This window comes from Colius striatus, chromosome 2 (assembly GCF_028858725.1).
Source record: "Colius striatus isolate bColStr4 chromosome 2, bColStr4.1.hap1, whole genome shotgun sequence".
NCBI classification, from domain to species: Eukaryota; Metazoa; Chordata; class Aves; order Coliiformes; family Coliidae; genus Colius; species Colius striatus.
The window spans coordinates 100,084,218-100,100,713 of record NC_084760.1 but is presented as its reverse complement, the minus strand read 5'-3'; the positions used below and the strand labels follow the sequence as shown (position 1 = coordinate 100,100,713).

General features: G+C 35.3%; 1 protein-coding gene across 1 annotated transcript in view; it reads right to left on the bottom strand.

The window, feature by feature from the left end:
* The window catches only part of PDE10A (phosphodiesterase 10A), a 190,008-nt gene that overhangs the window by 16,491 nt on the left and 157,021 nt on the right, over positions 1 to 16,496 (bottom strand). Inside the window, exons 12-19 of the mRNA XM_061991606.1 lie at positions 15,305 to 15,397; positions 14,614 to 14,800; positions 13,054 to 13,196; positions 10,981 to 11,064; positions 8,210 to 8,360; positions 5,622 to 5,777; positions 2,228 to 2,400; positions 1,104 to 1,215 (exon numbers count right to left, since the gene is read on the bottom strand). Coding sequence (XP_061847590.1) covers positions 1,104 to 1,215; positions 2,228 to 2,400; positions 5,622 to 5,777; positions 8,210 to 8,360; positions 10,981 to 11,064; positions 13,054 to 13,196; positions 14,614 to 14,800; positions 15,305 to 15,397 — 1,099 coding nt within the window. The remainder of the gene's footprint in view (positions 1 to 1,103; positions 1,216 to 2,227; positions 2,401 to 5,621; positions 5,778 to 8,209; positions 8,361 to 10,980; positions 11,065 to 13,053; positions 13,197 to 14,613; positions 14,801 to 15,304; positions 15,398 to 16,496) is intronic.

The window sequence follows — 16,496 nt, the reverse complement described above, 5'->3', positions numbered from 1 at the left end:
AAGAGGTTAAGGTCTGGGCAGACTCAATTAAGTCCATCATTTCAGCTTTACTATTGTTAAGCAGGAAAAAAAACCAGTTTGGTCCTTCTCTCTCCACTAAGTTCACGAGATTGGCATTAAAAACTCCTTTAACTTGTAAGTAAAAACAGTCGAGTAAGTGATCGGTGAGACACATCAGCATTGTACCTTCATTTATCATCCATAAGAATATTCCAGTGCTAACATTTTACAACGTGAGCTCTAAACTATATACAATTTGCATTTTTCAAGTATTTTATTGTAGTCTGAGGTGTTCATAATTAAAAAGACAATAACATGTAAATACAAAGAACACCTACAAGCCATGCACACCTTGAATTTCATAATGAACATGCAACAAGCAGGACAACAATCTCCATAGTATATGCATGCTACATTGACTCTGTGGGCCTGATTTCCATTTTACACCTTTGTAAAACAGAAATAGGCTCACTGAATTCTGCATACAGGGCATAGAACAGAAAAGAACAATTTATGATACACACGTGCATGCAATAGCAGTTCTGAAAATACAGTGTATCTTTTAAAACTGCATAATTCAACTCTATGCAACATCCTCAGAATTTATTCCCTACCCCTAAAGTAGTCACTTCCACTCAAATAGTCAGAGCAGTACAATTTTAAGGTCTGTCATACTTGCTTTAGTATTTCCTGGACTCATACTGCAGCTTTATAAAGTGTATTTCAAGGCAGCTGACCTGGAAGCTGGTCACGGTTTCATATTTTGGATTTCTAGAATACCAATAGATCCTTCACAAAACTACAGTTAGTGGCTCGAAAAATTTAACAGATTTTATTTGATGTCCTGTTGTTTGGACCCTTTATCTTAGCACATACTTTCTACATTCATCTTTGAGAGAAAAAGTGCTGCCTGAAAATTAGGAAGCTAACTGAGCTCTTTAAGTAAGTTTCAGAGTACACAACAAGACACATGCATGCACCAATGAACACTCTTTACAACAAGCATGTTAAGATATTGATTGAAAAGTACTTATGGTTGTTTTTTCCTTCCTGAATACTTCCATTCATAAAGAAAAAAGAGTAAACAAAAGAAACACACATACCTCGGCCCAGAACTCCGCATATATATCATTGGCAGTCAGTCTGGTAACTGGCCACAACTTTGTTACGGAACACAAATCACAAGCTGTCATCATCAGACCAATGACCCTATCTCTAAAATAAAATTACATTAAATTGTAAGTTTGGTAAAGAATTAATGATCACATTGCAATGTTTTTATTTCTCTCACACTGCTTGCTTTTCTCACATGTTTATGATTCATAAGGCATCACAGAAATTGTATATTATATTCTGTCTAGTATTCCCTCAGTCTTTGTAACCAGAGTTCATTGACCATCCTCTGCACAATCATATTCATAGAAAAGTATGCAAGAATGCCTGCCTGTTAAAACACTGACACATCCCTCCTTAATTTTCTGAAAATACAGTGCTAGCCCATTAAAAGAAAGATGGTACGTTTTCTAGCACTCACATACTATTCAAATCTATGGTTTATGAAACTAAATTTTATAAAGAAAATTGGCAAACTAATAAATTCATGAATTCATGCATTTTCCATCCAATGGAGAGCTTAAGATGAACTTAAGAACAACTGTATCTTTCCCAATAATGCCTGCCTATTCCATGTAAAAGGCTCTGAAGGGCTGCATGAGCACTTTAATGAAGCCTGTTATGAGACAAAATTCTCATCCAAAGTGCATCATGTTTTGCTTATGTGGACAAAGACAGTAATGTATTTCTGAATAGGAATATATGTACTTGTTGTTTATTTTTAAAAATTTAAAGCTATTTTACTTCACAAAGGTTAGGATCTGACCACAATTCTTTTCCAAGCAGCATGTTGCCAGAATAACAAAAACATTGACACAAAAATAAAACTAATTATTGCACTATAGCTTTTCCACCACCACCTAACTGCTTGTGCACTACCATTCCTCTGCAGATGACCTGCCACTGAACTGGGCAGATGACATCCAAAGGTAGTGACATGCAAATATAAAAACTAGAAATTACTGTTGTGCACTTAGAATTTTTACACACAGCTGATCTTAGAAATCTCATTTGTAAGGAAATTACTGTGTACACATAAATCTTTTTGCAAAAAACAAGGTTTTTCTTTCTAGGACTAACACCATAGAGAAGTAATTCTGGTCCACTGCTTTACCTGTGTGCTTGGTTCTTAAGGTTTAATGCTCCTGTCTGATGCAGTTCTTCAAGCTGTTTTCTGTTTCCAAAATACAGGGCAAGGTCTGTGGCAATGATGGCTTTCCGAATGATCTCAAGTACTTGCTCGTATTCGCTGGAGCTCAGATTGGAGAAGACATTGTGCCCTTCCAGCTATGAAAAAGTAAAAAACCAATAAAAAGCACAAGCTCTAATTCTGAGATGATTTCAGTCTTTACTTCACCAGACAGGTTACAACAGTTTTAGAGTCCAAAGACAATTTTCGTTGCAAATTCAAATGCTGACAGTTTGAAATTCCCATTTTTATCTTTCCCTTATAAATACTGTGGGGAAACCTACATCTAAGCCACTGGTTCTCGAAATGCTCTTTTTGAAGCCTAAAGTTATTAATAGAGAAAAATGCTATCTGTTTCTTCTCTGATTTATAAGCACTACAGATGTAAAATTTCCAGATGGTGTTAGCTTGGGAACTTGTGATTCAATCCTGATCCAGAATACTGCATTTTCAAGTTGGTAAGCTGTCAGACTCACTCTGAACTACAATTTTCATACTGTGCGTCCCATAATATAGACAAGGAAATAGTGAAGTTAAAGTGCTAAAGTAATTTTTGTTTTCATATGCTTAAAACAAAAAGTGCCTGAAATTGCTGCATTTACTGATATATTTTTTCTCGATATAAATCAAGTTAATAATACAGTATTTTAACATATATTAATACTAGAGGGAAAAGCTGCTTTGTTCAACCATGAGTTGACTGACTCATTAACTCAAGACAACAGTTTCCACTATGGAGGCTCTGGCAATGTGCCATTGTCATCCCTTTTCAATTTCTACTATATATTATTGCTCATTTAACTGACAATATCCATGTACTGTGACCATTCATGAAGCTATATCGTATTTTGTAAAGTCAACATTGTTCGCTGTCTCTAAGGTTTGGAAAAATAGCTTGTCAAAACTCTTCCTACTGTTGAGAGGAAACAGAGAAAAAGAAAAAAGAATAAACTAACCATGTCAAGGTGTGCACATTCCCAAATAGAAAATATTATTAAAATATACCAAATGTAAATATGTTTTGACATTTAATTGGCATTTGGGCTGAATCTCATAAAAAGTTTCCCTGACGTTTGTCAAGCATTTACATGATTTGTTCAAAATAAATCCTCCGTGGTACAAATAGGCTTGGTTTCTCTCACCATCCGGAAACGTAAACATAATTTTTCCAACATTTTTACTTGGACAAGTAGATTTATTGTGAATAATGAATAGAAAATACAATCCACCTATTTTCAGTGCTCTTTGACTGACTCCTAAGTCACAGAACACAATGTTTAAAAAACAAAGGTTCAGAATATTTTAATCCGTCATCATCGCTTTGGGAGCGGGAAATGACTACTCCTAGTTTTCATGCTTTAGGGTTTTGGAGACACTCTCCTCTTCAGCCTTGCTGTCTCATCCACAAGACCAAGCTATTTGTCCTAATATTTGAATTATTCTAGATTCCATTCTTGAGGCTTTTGAAGTTGAACTATCAGAAAGACCACTGCAACAGCTTCTATTCATACCACTAGAAAAGAACTGATTCTCTCAAGTACTGACAGAAGCTGATATTTCTGAGCATGTTACTTAAGCTTTTAAATAGTAAATACAAAGCACAGGTCTTAAGATTTTATTCTTTCCCTGCTGAGCTAAAGTCATTGAATAGAATCCTCAGCATTCCTAAGTATGGTGTACACTAGAACTGCAGGTGGATGAACAAAGCAGCTATAACATTTCTGCGAAAAGTACTGCAGGTTACCAACATAAAATTAAAACTCATTGAGACAAGCCCTGAAGGGTTCGGGGGGTTTGTTGGCTTTTTTTGCAACAGTCCAGGAATTCAGTAAGTTTTTTGATTCAAACTAAAAGCAGCAAGTCCAAAAGGCTGTTCGGATCTGGTTTTGCTGCTAATCACCACCCAAGGGCATTTGAGTAGCCAGTACAACCTATTTTCCTTTCCTCACTCACACTGATAGCCAAAGCTAGGAGGTAGCAGGAAAGCAAAAGGGTTCCCTGCCTTCTTGGCAAATGGGATTTTCACCAACTGCAACATTTCTGCAGGAAAAATGCAAAATGGTATTTGGAGAATGACTGAAGTCTGCTTCATGTAGCCATAGTGGGACAGAGAAGTGTTAATGACTGAGGAACTTGCTCAATGTGCACAAACTTACATAAAGAATGAATACTAAAAATCTAATGCCATACCACCACTGAAGGACTCAATTACACACCCCTACATGGAGGAGCATTGAGAGATAAAGCTTCCATTCTCTGATGAAATGTATATGATACCTAAAACCATTATCACAAGATGTGCTTCTGAATACAATACAGAATATGTATTTTTCCTAAAAGGTCATTAGGTATTTTAAGAAAAATAAGTATCTTCCCCCTGAAAGACCAGAAAGAAAGAAAAGTTAACAACGAATTAGTGTCACAGTAGCATGGTAAGGCTGTGCACTGAGCGTGTACATGGTAACTCAATACCAGTGAGCACCAGTATGTTATGGATTGGCAGCAATTTCATAGGTGGGAGTTCTCACGCTTCTAATTGAGCTTGAAAAAAAATTGTCACTGGTGAGCAAATATCTGTATGTTGACAGCACACTTGGATTTCCCAAAATGTGTCTGTATGCTTTCTTCTACTTTTCTATTCATTAAAGATACAAGACATGTTACCTCATATCAGGAACTCTCTGTCATAAACTATTACCTTACTCAGTTGACTTTTTTTAATATCAACTTGCTGAATAACAAAAAAGCACATGATAATGTAATGAAAGAAGTTTGAACTTTCCATGCGTGCAAAACTAAGATTTTCTCCTTCATGCCACACATTCAATGTCCAAGTAATTTATTACAGCAGCTTTTCAAGCTTCTCATGCAAACTTTTGTCAGTACTTGCATTTTCATTCAGAATTTCAGAAAGTTTGAAGACTCTATTGAAGCACATAATGAAAAAAGTATCTGAGAAACTGATTTTTAATTTTTAAAGTTCCTATTCCATATGGTCACAGGAAAAATCCTCAGTGACCCAGAAGCAAAATGTTCCAAAAGAAGGCCATAAACAATGGCCTTCAAATACGTAATAGTTTTTATAACAGTTAGATTTCGGGAAAGCTATGTTTTAAAATATTTATTATTGAACGCTTGGGTTGCTAATTGTGGAAGCCAGTTTGCTGTAATAAATATTCCACTCTTGTAAATGAGCAATACAACTAAGAAATCAAATGAAGCATGCTTCAGAAAATCTACTGGGTAACCATGTAGACCATGACTCCTATTTCCACCACTGGACTCTACTGCACAGAAGATACAATTCCAATAATCCTACCTGCAGGATGGACACAGTCTGAGAGAAGTGGTGCTGTTCCATTGTTGATGTGGAATAGAGAGCAGCTAAGGGGTGATCAAATTTCTGAAGATAGCTGTTGCTGTAACCTCTGTGATCCAGGTCATGGCACAGACATGCAACTAAAAGACCTTTTCGCTACCAAAAAAAAGAAGATATAAAAGTCAGATTATTTCCTGCCCCTAGATGTCACTGTCTTCCCAAAATACTGTACAAGTTGCACTATGCTTATACCGCCTTTATAAAGCACCTGGAGAAACGTTAAAATTACGAGAAAGAAGAAAGTGAGGGTGTGCTGAATTTAAATTCTCAGTCCAATTGTAATTCAAGTCTTTTATATATTATGAATTTAAATAACATTGTTGCACAGTCACAAACTATTGGAGGCATTCTACACCAGGAAGAAATCTGAGCATTAAACAGATAGTGTGGTCATCCACTGAATCCTTACCATGTTTATAAAAATCCCCAAAAGTACAGCTACTGAGGGAGAAAAAATACATAAAATGCATTATCTCCTCGTCAAGGCATCTGTGCCAAAAAACAATGCTAGACCTGCCTCTGCTACACTCCTCGAAGACACAGATCAAGTCTTAGATGAAACTTTTTCCTAGGAAGTCACTAATGTGAGCCAAAGAAATGCTGGACAATGGCAATTGAAAAGTTCTGTTAACAGAAATTTTAATTTAACTAACTCTTAATATCCCAAAGAAATGGAATCCCTGAAATCTCTCTCTCAACACACAAAATACATGAACAAAAGTTTTTTTTTAAAACACATGTATTTTGAAAACACATTCATTATTGTTTATGAGGTAGTCACTCTCATCCTGGAAAGTCTTCATATGTTTAACAACTGTGTTTTACAGTTGGTTCTGATGATGTGTTCAGTAAATGAGGATAAAGCCATACAATGTAGTCAAAGAATACTGATTAACCACCTATTAAGTGACCAATATCCAACCTGTATACTGTATTAAGAGGTACAAGACTGATTTCATCACATATAATGTGCAAAATTAAGGTTGTAACTTTATTTCTCATTTTGAGATTTTCACTTTTATTTTAAATCCTTCACTTTTATGCTTAACAGTGTCTTTTCAGTTTTGCATCTTTCAAAATGAATTTTTAAAAAGCACATAATAAAACGGTGCCGCAGCATGTGTCCACACAGATCCTCAGCAGAAGTGTAACACTTAGGAACATAACACACACCTGCATGACTTGAAGTCATACACTAACAGCTGTAGGAAGCTATTATCTCCTTTTTACTATCAAAAGCAGCAAGATGTGTAACATAAAAAACAGCCTCTGGCAGTAAAAGAAAGATGAGCCTCAGAATCCTTTGTGTTACATGTGAGATTCAGTGGGCATAATCTTTTCTGTCCTTCCCCCACAAGTTTAATTCTCTCTTGCGTCCTTTACAACCCATGTTTTTTCCAATCATACAGTTATCATCAGTCTGGTTTTTGTCTAGCCTATCTCAGTCTCCACATCCCAGAAAGTCATTCTTGTCTGAGTCCTTCAGGATTATATAATGCCTAATTCCAGTGCTCTTGACCTTGCCCCATTGTCCCTGCTTGGATCTCAAGTCTTTGACCACTGTCAGTTGCTGGATCTATTTGTTTCTAGATCACAGTCTCCTTTACAGTGTTTCATACTTCTTATCTCAAAGTCTATTGAGGTTCATGTCATTATCCCTCACCCAGGGAATGATAACATATTAATGGTAAATTATCAAATATCATTTTAATTTCTCTGAGGCTATAATCCATAGCTTTTTTATTGTCAAAGGAATATTGTTTTTTTCAAACTTGTACAGCTTAGCCAACTTTCAGCCTATGCCTGGTAAATGTCACATTTCCATCTCAGTGTCAATTTTCAAGTCCCTGCTTTACAGCAGAACAAACTAGATATTTTCAAATGAAAGACCAACAAGTTTTATTTTAATCTTACACACCGAACAAAGACTTCATTTCTCAAAGTGTGTCTCATTTTTAAGACTGTCAAACTATCTTGGCTGATGTTTCCCAAAATGAGTTAGTTTGAGAGAGCAATGGAGCTTGGAAAATTACAATGCAAATGGTTAATATGTTAGTATGTTAGTAAAGTTAAACACAACTGAAAATAGAAGTTTCAGGTAACATTAATAAGAGACAGCACTCCCATTTGCACCTACTATAATTCTCTCTTCTCTCTGCAACCCTTGCCTTCTTATTCAGGGTCTCCCAGACCTCACACAGAGTTCAAGATCCAAGGTGTTTCCTTTACCTCAGTACAGAACTGACAGTTAACTAAAATAAAGTCTGTGGTTCTAAGTAGGCAGGGAAAATCTCAAGATGTGGATTTGGATATAGCAAATTTACTACAACTTCTTCAGTGGGCAACACTAAGATTAGGAATTTTAATAATTCTTGACCTCAAGCTTTCTACTCAAGTCCATTCCTCTGTGAGGACCTTTATACACACTCTGCTCAAGCTGACAGCAAAACTCCAACATAGAAAATGTACTTCTACAATGGCTGATAACTCTGATGAGGTCTAGTAATTGATAAAATCATCTCACTTACCTCCAGATCAGTGAAAAGCCCCTGGTTGTTCTGCAGTATGGCATACATGCAATGTGCAACAGTAACGGCATGCTTCCAGTTGTGGTAGGGCACACGGCGGTAATTCTTCTTTACAGACATCGTAAATCGGCACAGCTTTTCAAGTTCAAAGCTAGAAAGAAATTAATTTGTTCAAAGATAAGAAATAAGAACAGGAAAAATAACCAGCAGAGGACAAAAGATACTCTTTGATTTACCCTTCTTGTTAGGATGGACTCTCACTGCAGATGATTCATTGATTACAAGAGTCATTCAAGTTTTGACAAAGACACAAGAGCATGGATACCTGACAATGCTCTTAGCTTAATCTGTAAAGTTCTGGGGTACAGTCAAGCTGACCAGCTCAGGCAACACAACTGCATAACTTTCCTTGTTCAGTGAAACTTGAAGTGTGGTTTCTTCAAATCACTATCTATTCAACCTAACAAACAGTGAAACTGCATCTAATGGAATTAGAAAACATTGTGATCAAAACAAGAAATTTCGGCTTTTTAGGCAAATGACAGAGAAAATTCCAATCAGATGTCAAATGCATAAGTTACTTGGGATAAATTTGAGGTGCTCCATACTGATACAGTGAAAAGAAGATATAAAGTTTTTCCAAGACTAAGATTTCCAAGACTAAGATAGACGAGGCAAATGAATTTACGATTAAGAGTATTTTCTCTATGGTAATAATAAAAAACAGCAACAAAATATTTGGCATATTTGGCTTATGTGCTCAGCAAAAACACCTCTGAGAGAGTTCATATTCTGTAGTACCAGAGCTCTGCACAATCTTTAATATGCTTTATCTATCAATGTTCCTTTGAAAGGAAAGCTGAATTCTTTTTGTTTACAAATGGAACACTTAGGCACAGATTATAATATCAGGTAAAATTTTCTGAAGTATCTAATCCAAGCTGCTTAGGCTCAAAAGAGAGTATTACACTTGAGCCCAGAACTGAACTGAAAATATCAGTCCCAAGTCACCAACTTTGTCCCTCATAAATAGATCAGTTTTCCTTTATTCTCATTTTTTCCTCTGTTATTGTGCTGTGGTTTGACATTTATTTAAGTTCCATGTTTTGATAATTTCTTTGGTATCTCAGGGAAGTGGTATTAATGTTGTAGTTTTGCAGTACATGTAGGCTGAGAAAACACAGCTGAATGCCTCTGACCCATTTATAAAAATGTAAACACATCTACTATATCGAGCCAGTTAGATAGAAAAACATATTTCCATGGCTATATTCTTAGCAAGGTTATTATTCTTCCTAGCTTTACTCTGACATTAGTAAAAATGGAGATATATTGTCTTTCAAAAAGCGTTAGCCCTTCGTATTTAATTCTGCGAGTTCAAATCTAGAGAATTCTAGAGTAATTGCTAGAACTACTGTTTAAAATAATACATCATAATTCAGACTATGACAACAGCCACTTCCATCTGCATCCAAAATCAACTCATTGGTTATTACGGCTAGTATATTTTCAGTTAGTATATTTTCAATGATACCTTAACATAGAATACTACTACTTCCTCCATTGTTGCATTTTGTACATTTGATTAAAGCAGTGAAAGATCATTTATTTATGAGAATACAGAAAATGCAGAAAGCGTCATAGATTTTTCTCCAAAATCCTCCCTGAACAGGACAGTTTTACATTACACAGGTGTATACTTAAAGGCACAGTCATACTCCAGAATATATTAAAAATCAATTTTTAGTCTTAAAATAGTGGCACTTTTTTAGAGGGCTGAGAATTTTTGTTCTTTGAGAAATTAAATACAGGTCCAGTCCCAACAGCTTTCTTTTCAAATACTATCCTAATTTCTGTTTCTTTCCCTCCAAAGTTACACCCAGAAAGAAAGATGTAGGGATATAGAGAGGGGAAAAAACAGAACTTAGCTGAAAATCCAAACTCTACATCCACAGACATTCCAGCAAGAATGAAAACGAGCTAACTACACTGATCAGCAGAAACCTGTATTTAAAACAGACATCCACTCTGCAGTATTGAAGAAGACATGAGAAAGACACTCAGGTTTTACTGTGTGCTTAGAGGGCACGGAGATTCATCCAGTTATAAAAATGAAACAGTCACCAGTAAATGTTTCCCAAATGTTGCTCCTTTTTACAGGGAGATACTTCTCCTTCTCATTTGGAGGGTTTTTTTAACGTTTGGAGCACATCCTTTCTTTCAGTAATGGGACATACTTAGACAAGGGACTACTGACCTTACTAATGATAATGGATACCAAGAGAAAGTAAACAAAACATTTCATTTGAAAATTATTCACTCCCATAATTAATGCACAATGATGATGGTACCCAATTTATTTAGCAAGATCTAATGTTGGATTATTTTAACAATATGCTATATTATTTTCAGCAACTATATATTTGAAAAATCAGTAGTCATGGAACTTCTCTCTTTTTTTTTTTTTTTGGCAAGAGTGCCTTTAGTATCTTCATCTTCTATCTGAAAAGCAATCTCATCTCAGAACCAAACAATACTTGTACATATTGGAAGGACAATTGTTTGGATGATATCATGAGTTCTTGTACCTGGCTGTTCCCTGAAGCTGGAACAAGAAATCCAGCCTGCTTATTACAATCCTGTACAGGCCAGACATAGCAAATATACTCCAAAGAAAATAAGACCTTGAATTAGAAATGATGACCTCAAAGTTTCCTAATAAACAAACACATAAATAACAGATTTAAAGTAATAAATCATGTACTTCATACCAAGCTGTCCCACAGGACTGGTGAACCATGTAGACAAAAATGGCAGGCCAGACATCCTCGTACGGGCTGATATCAAAGTGGTATCTAAAAAGAAAGTTTCAGCTTAGTAAGGACAAACATCTTTTCATTGTTACTAAAAGCAAGTGAAAACAACTAGGTAATGTATACCCAGCTGCATTCACTTGATTCCAAATATATACAGTGAACTGATTCTAAAGGCTATGGTTTTTAGCAATGTAAGTTAATGTATTTCCACTAAGGTCAATGGAACTATGCCCATAGAATCACAGAATCAATTAGGTTGTAAAAACCCCTTAGGATCATTTGAGTCCAATCATTGGCCTTTGTTTACTTAAATAAATATTTATATTTCTATTCAGAATCCACTGCTTGAGTAATGCACAAAAATCTTTGTTCTACAGGAATGATGAGAGCTTTATAGGCACTCCTAAAACATTTCAGACTTTCAGGAACTGTAAAAATGCTGTCTCTAATAACACATTTACTGGCTTTCTTTCAATAATTTCTGTCATGAATTCAGTGAGACTCATTCTAATTTTGAGACAAACAAAAAATAAAAATCCACTTTTACTGGCTAACAGAAATTAAGCCCAAGCTTCAGAAATCAAATATTTAATACTGCATTTTTTTTGTTTCATTACCTGAGGACTTCTCCTCTTCCCTGATAGCAACATTTAACTATAGTATTAGGGATCTGCTCCACAGAATTGTTTGTCCTTTGATTATCAATTAACCCTTTTCCCTGCACCTGCTGTGCTGCAAATCTTCTATTTATTTCCATTGAATTCAGCTAAATGTTTGTGCATATGTGGCATACTGAAGAGCACAGCAGGTGCAAGAGAGCTGAAGGTAGCTGAACTGCTTGGAAAATGGTTAAATGTATTCAGATTGCTCAAACTGAAGGATGTTAATATAATTTAGAATGAAACCTGTCATCTAGGCAAGTAAAAGTCATTTTTGTTGAGGAGGTGGGTTATATAATATCATCTAACAATGAAGAAGAAATTGTATTGCAAAGAATAAGCTTCTATTGAGGTGTAATCCTGAAAGCTGCTAATACTCTGGCATTCAAGCAAACCACTTCAGCATGTAATGAACTTTAACTGTAAGCAGTTCTTGTTAAGCATGTGCTTGCATGCTTTGCTCGCTCACAGTGTTGATGCTTAACACCTGAAAGGAATGAGCGAGCTCTGGAGATTAGGTTTACTTTGACTTTGTGACTAAACAGACTTTGTGATTTTAGGTAGGTGGTCACTACAGTAGAATTTATTGTCCTGGGCTAGAAATAGTAACTAAGAGGAATCCCAGTTGAATGGGGACTGACTGCTAAAATAGAGGTACATCTTCAACATACAGCAGATCCTTGAGAGCTGAAAGTAACTAAATTATTTCAGAGAAAGCCTAACAGGCTGGATGGGAAGTCCTCATCCAAATTTAGCTCACAACTCTGAACCCTATCACTTGAGATTCATAACCCTGAATCATCTTCAGAAGTTTGGAGATCAGAATCCATTTTCCTCTCCTTCAGGAAACACAGGGACATGCATAAAACATATGCATGTAAAAATCTCAAAAAAAACCCCTGCCAAAAACCCCACACACCCTCAAAAAACACACAACCTAGAAAATCCCAGAAATGATCAACATCTTTTATTCTGAAACATATACAAGAGGAAGAGATCGTGCATTTGGTCTTACTGATGTTTCAGCTCAGTCTTTTCTCTGGCTCTGAGCTGTTGGTGACATGGGACTATGAGAAAGAGAGCTAGCTCATCTCTACAATCATTAGATACAAACTAATATTTAAACCACTACTGTAGCTACTCATACTTTAGACATTATGTTACATCTTTGATCAAGAATTTTTTTTCACAGGTCATTAAGTATAACTAAGTATAAGAAAGCCAGAGACAAAGCCCTATTATTCTGGGATAGTTCAATAATGAAAGTGCTTCTTAAAAAACCCTCCACTACACCGAGAGTGAAAAAATAATCATCTTTTTCACAGATTGATACCAGATGCAATGTTCACTACATGAGAAAGTTACTTACAGTTCAATTTCTTTATAAATATGTGGAGGCAGTGTACAGTGCATGAGGTTTTGCCACTCTTCTGCTGTACAAACACTGTGGTAGGAGAGCTTCTCCATTGTTACACGGTAAATACACTCTGAATGGCGAATTCTGTGGTACATCTGAAAAAGGGAAGTCTTTCATCAATGGTAAATTTTAATAACAGAATAAACATTTATTTCCTGTATTCAAGTACTTATTCTTAAAATACACATTTGCAAAGACATGAGCACTTTTGGCTGCTCAACTTCATGCATTAGAAAAGTGACAGATTACACAAAATCTGTTTCTTCTGCAAAAACCGGGCCCTTCTATCACATCATTCTGTATCTGGTGATTTGGATAGACAGATAAGGCTCAGTTGAGTTTTCAGTGCATTCAAGCTCTCTCGAGGAAAATAGTCAATATTCAGAAGGTAGAAACAGAGCTCAGTCCCTTGCAATACGTTAACAGAAGGCAAACAGGGAATAGAGCACAATTCATATTTTAGGCTATTGCATTAATTCAACTATTAATTGGTACAAATAACTGCTATCTGTGCATCATTAAAAGTCCATGAGATGTTTATCATACCTACACTACTATGCAATAACTGTCAAAAATAAGTACAGTTAATTCTTGAGAGGTTCAGTCAGCTATTGCAGACATGGCATGGTTTGTAAACAAGTGACGACCCAACAATTTCACTAGTGAAGATAAGCCTCTGGAGCAGCATGCCATAATGGTAGCATTCACCACCTAAAAAGCGTGAACTCACATGCTACTGAGTAATGGCATAGTCCCATGTTTCATTTATACGCTGGTCTTTCTATTTGCCTTGAGTCACGTGAACAAGTTTAAGTAACTGTTAGTAAAATTTGCTGTGTCAGCATACCAACAGCATGATATTGGTAAAATGGCTTAATGTAAATCACCAGGCTTAACTGGCATTGCATTGTATCTTGTCTCCTGTGAACATAACACATTTCTTCTACATTGCACTTTCATTGCATTTTTATATTGTAGTCATTTTTATATGTAGTAATGATCGTTAAATTGTTTACGCTTCCTACAGGAATAGTAATTTTTGTGACAATGAAGTGTTCAAAACCAAAAATAGCTATGTGCTCTTTATTTAGAAGCATGGATAATTCTGAGTATATAGTACAGCAAATGAAAGTAGAAATGGATATCTTTGAATATTAAGCATATGGAATTGGGACAATAAGTAATATTGTATAAAATGTATAAAATAAATACTTTCTAATGCAAAAGAGAAGATAGATATCATTCACATTTCAGAGCTTATTCTCTCAGTTTAGCTACATGAAATTGATGTATCCAGAGTATAATTATTTTGGAAAGCATCAAATTAATCCCTGTCATCTTCTTAAAATACAATTATTCAGCAAAGAATTCAATCATTCCCGTTTCCTCATTAAATCAGTGAAACAAACTTAGGAATTGCTTTAATAATCTGGAACATCTTAGCATAACTAAGTAGGATTCTAAGTCTTCCCATTGTAAACAACAGCTTACAAAACTGTAAATAAAACTTACATTAGCACAGTGTAAGGCTAAAGCACAAAAGACAGCAAACATTTTAAAGTTGTTCTCATCGGTTTTAGAGAAGGCACTTCCACTTATTTTGTTCACCATCTGCACAACACCTATTACACTTCCTCGGCTTACGATAGGCATGCACAGGATATTTCTGGTTGTGTAGCCTGTGTAGAGGTCTACTTCTCTGGTGAGACAGAAGAGAAAGCAAAAAAAAAGAAGAGTTCAGATCATTAACTAATATCTATTAGTTGATTCTCAGAAACAGTGATGTACAATATACTAAATAGTTTTAAAATAGACGTAATTGGTATCTGCAAGAAGTTTACCATCTGCAAGAAATTTACTTCCACAGCTTTCAAATATTTCTACCTTCTGTGTTACACTCAGAATGAACAAAAAAATTCTTTAATTTCCATTTGCAAGATAAAGAATTAATGCTTCTTCAAATATATAGTGAGCTTATTCATAAAATTATTCTAATTAAACAATAAAAATAGAAAATAAAAATATGTTCCTCCATTATAATTGATAAAATAATACTTATTACTTTTATTTTAACAATATCTCTTATGACTAAAGCATTTAAATAGATATCTGTAGGTTGTCTCCAGGAATGCATCAAATTTAAGTAGTAAATGTCAATAAATATTTGGTAAGCAATCTTCCACTACCATTAATAACATCCTACCTGTTAAAGCGTGGATCTGCATAGGCATCAGGGATGTTAAGGACTTCTCCTGTTCTTGCCACTTGACCAGCTATTCCTTTTTCTATAGAAAATCTGCAGAAAACAAAAATATGTGTTAGCCACAATATGAGCTATGGGAAAACATTTTTCCAGTGGAGTTTGTCTTGGTCACAGTAATGGATATTTGTTCCCAATCAGCGTCACTTTGATGCTTTTAGGAGAAAAATCTTACAGACAACAACTAGTAGCAAATAGTAAAATAGAAAAAGCACACACACTAATAGATACTTTCTAAGAACATTTTATGTAACTAAGTAGTTTAATACAAAAGATGCCATAACATGACCATTTCAGCAACAAAACCCAAAGTGTTCAAGAATCCTGGGGGTTATACCTAATACATCAGACATCTTTATGGAACCTCAGACTTGTGTTTACAATATTTTATCATTGCTTTTACATGTTGTTTCTTTAGACATATCATAGGCAACGTGGAGCTTGTTTCTTCAGAAGGGGCAGGTGGATTTGGTAAAATAAACCTTGGCAAAAAAAGCTGAAATTTCAAAGCTGAAAAATAAATCTATTTGCCACTAAACTTCAGAATAACTAGCTTGTTCCACATCTTGTGACATGGAAACGATGCCATGGTAGTAACTGCATTCCTTAATCACCACAAAAAAGTTAAATACAATAAATATATTTTGGAGTTGAATAAAAAAAATTCTACAAGACTATCTTGAGAATAAATATCTTTTAATTCTTTGCATAAAATATTTGTGACATACAAGCACAAAAGAGTTTGTGGAGAAAAACAAGTAGAACCACATCTGGAATGATTTAAAGTATAAATGTACCCAGGCAGCACCCTGCCCCTACTGAAATTAGTGACAAAGATGACAGGATTTCACTCTGCACATTTGATTTTAAGTTCATTTGTTCATCATATCAACTTAAGGCTCCTTCCTGATGACTGTCTGTCACAGTGTCATTTTCTTACAGATATTTAAGTTGTACTTTTCCTTCAGTATATGACACTCATGAAATGGCTCACACTCTTACACTCAGAATCAATATTTCAATAATTTTTATCCAGAACAGACAAAAAGATACAAGTAAAAAGACCTCAATTATCAAGGAGTATGAAAGTGTATGTTAAAGCAGGCCACCTTCTTGAATTTACACCACCTCCTTG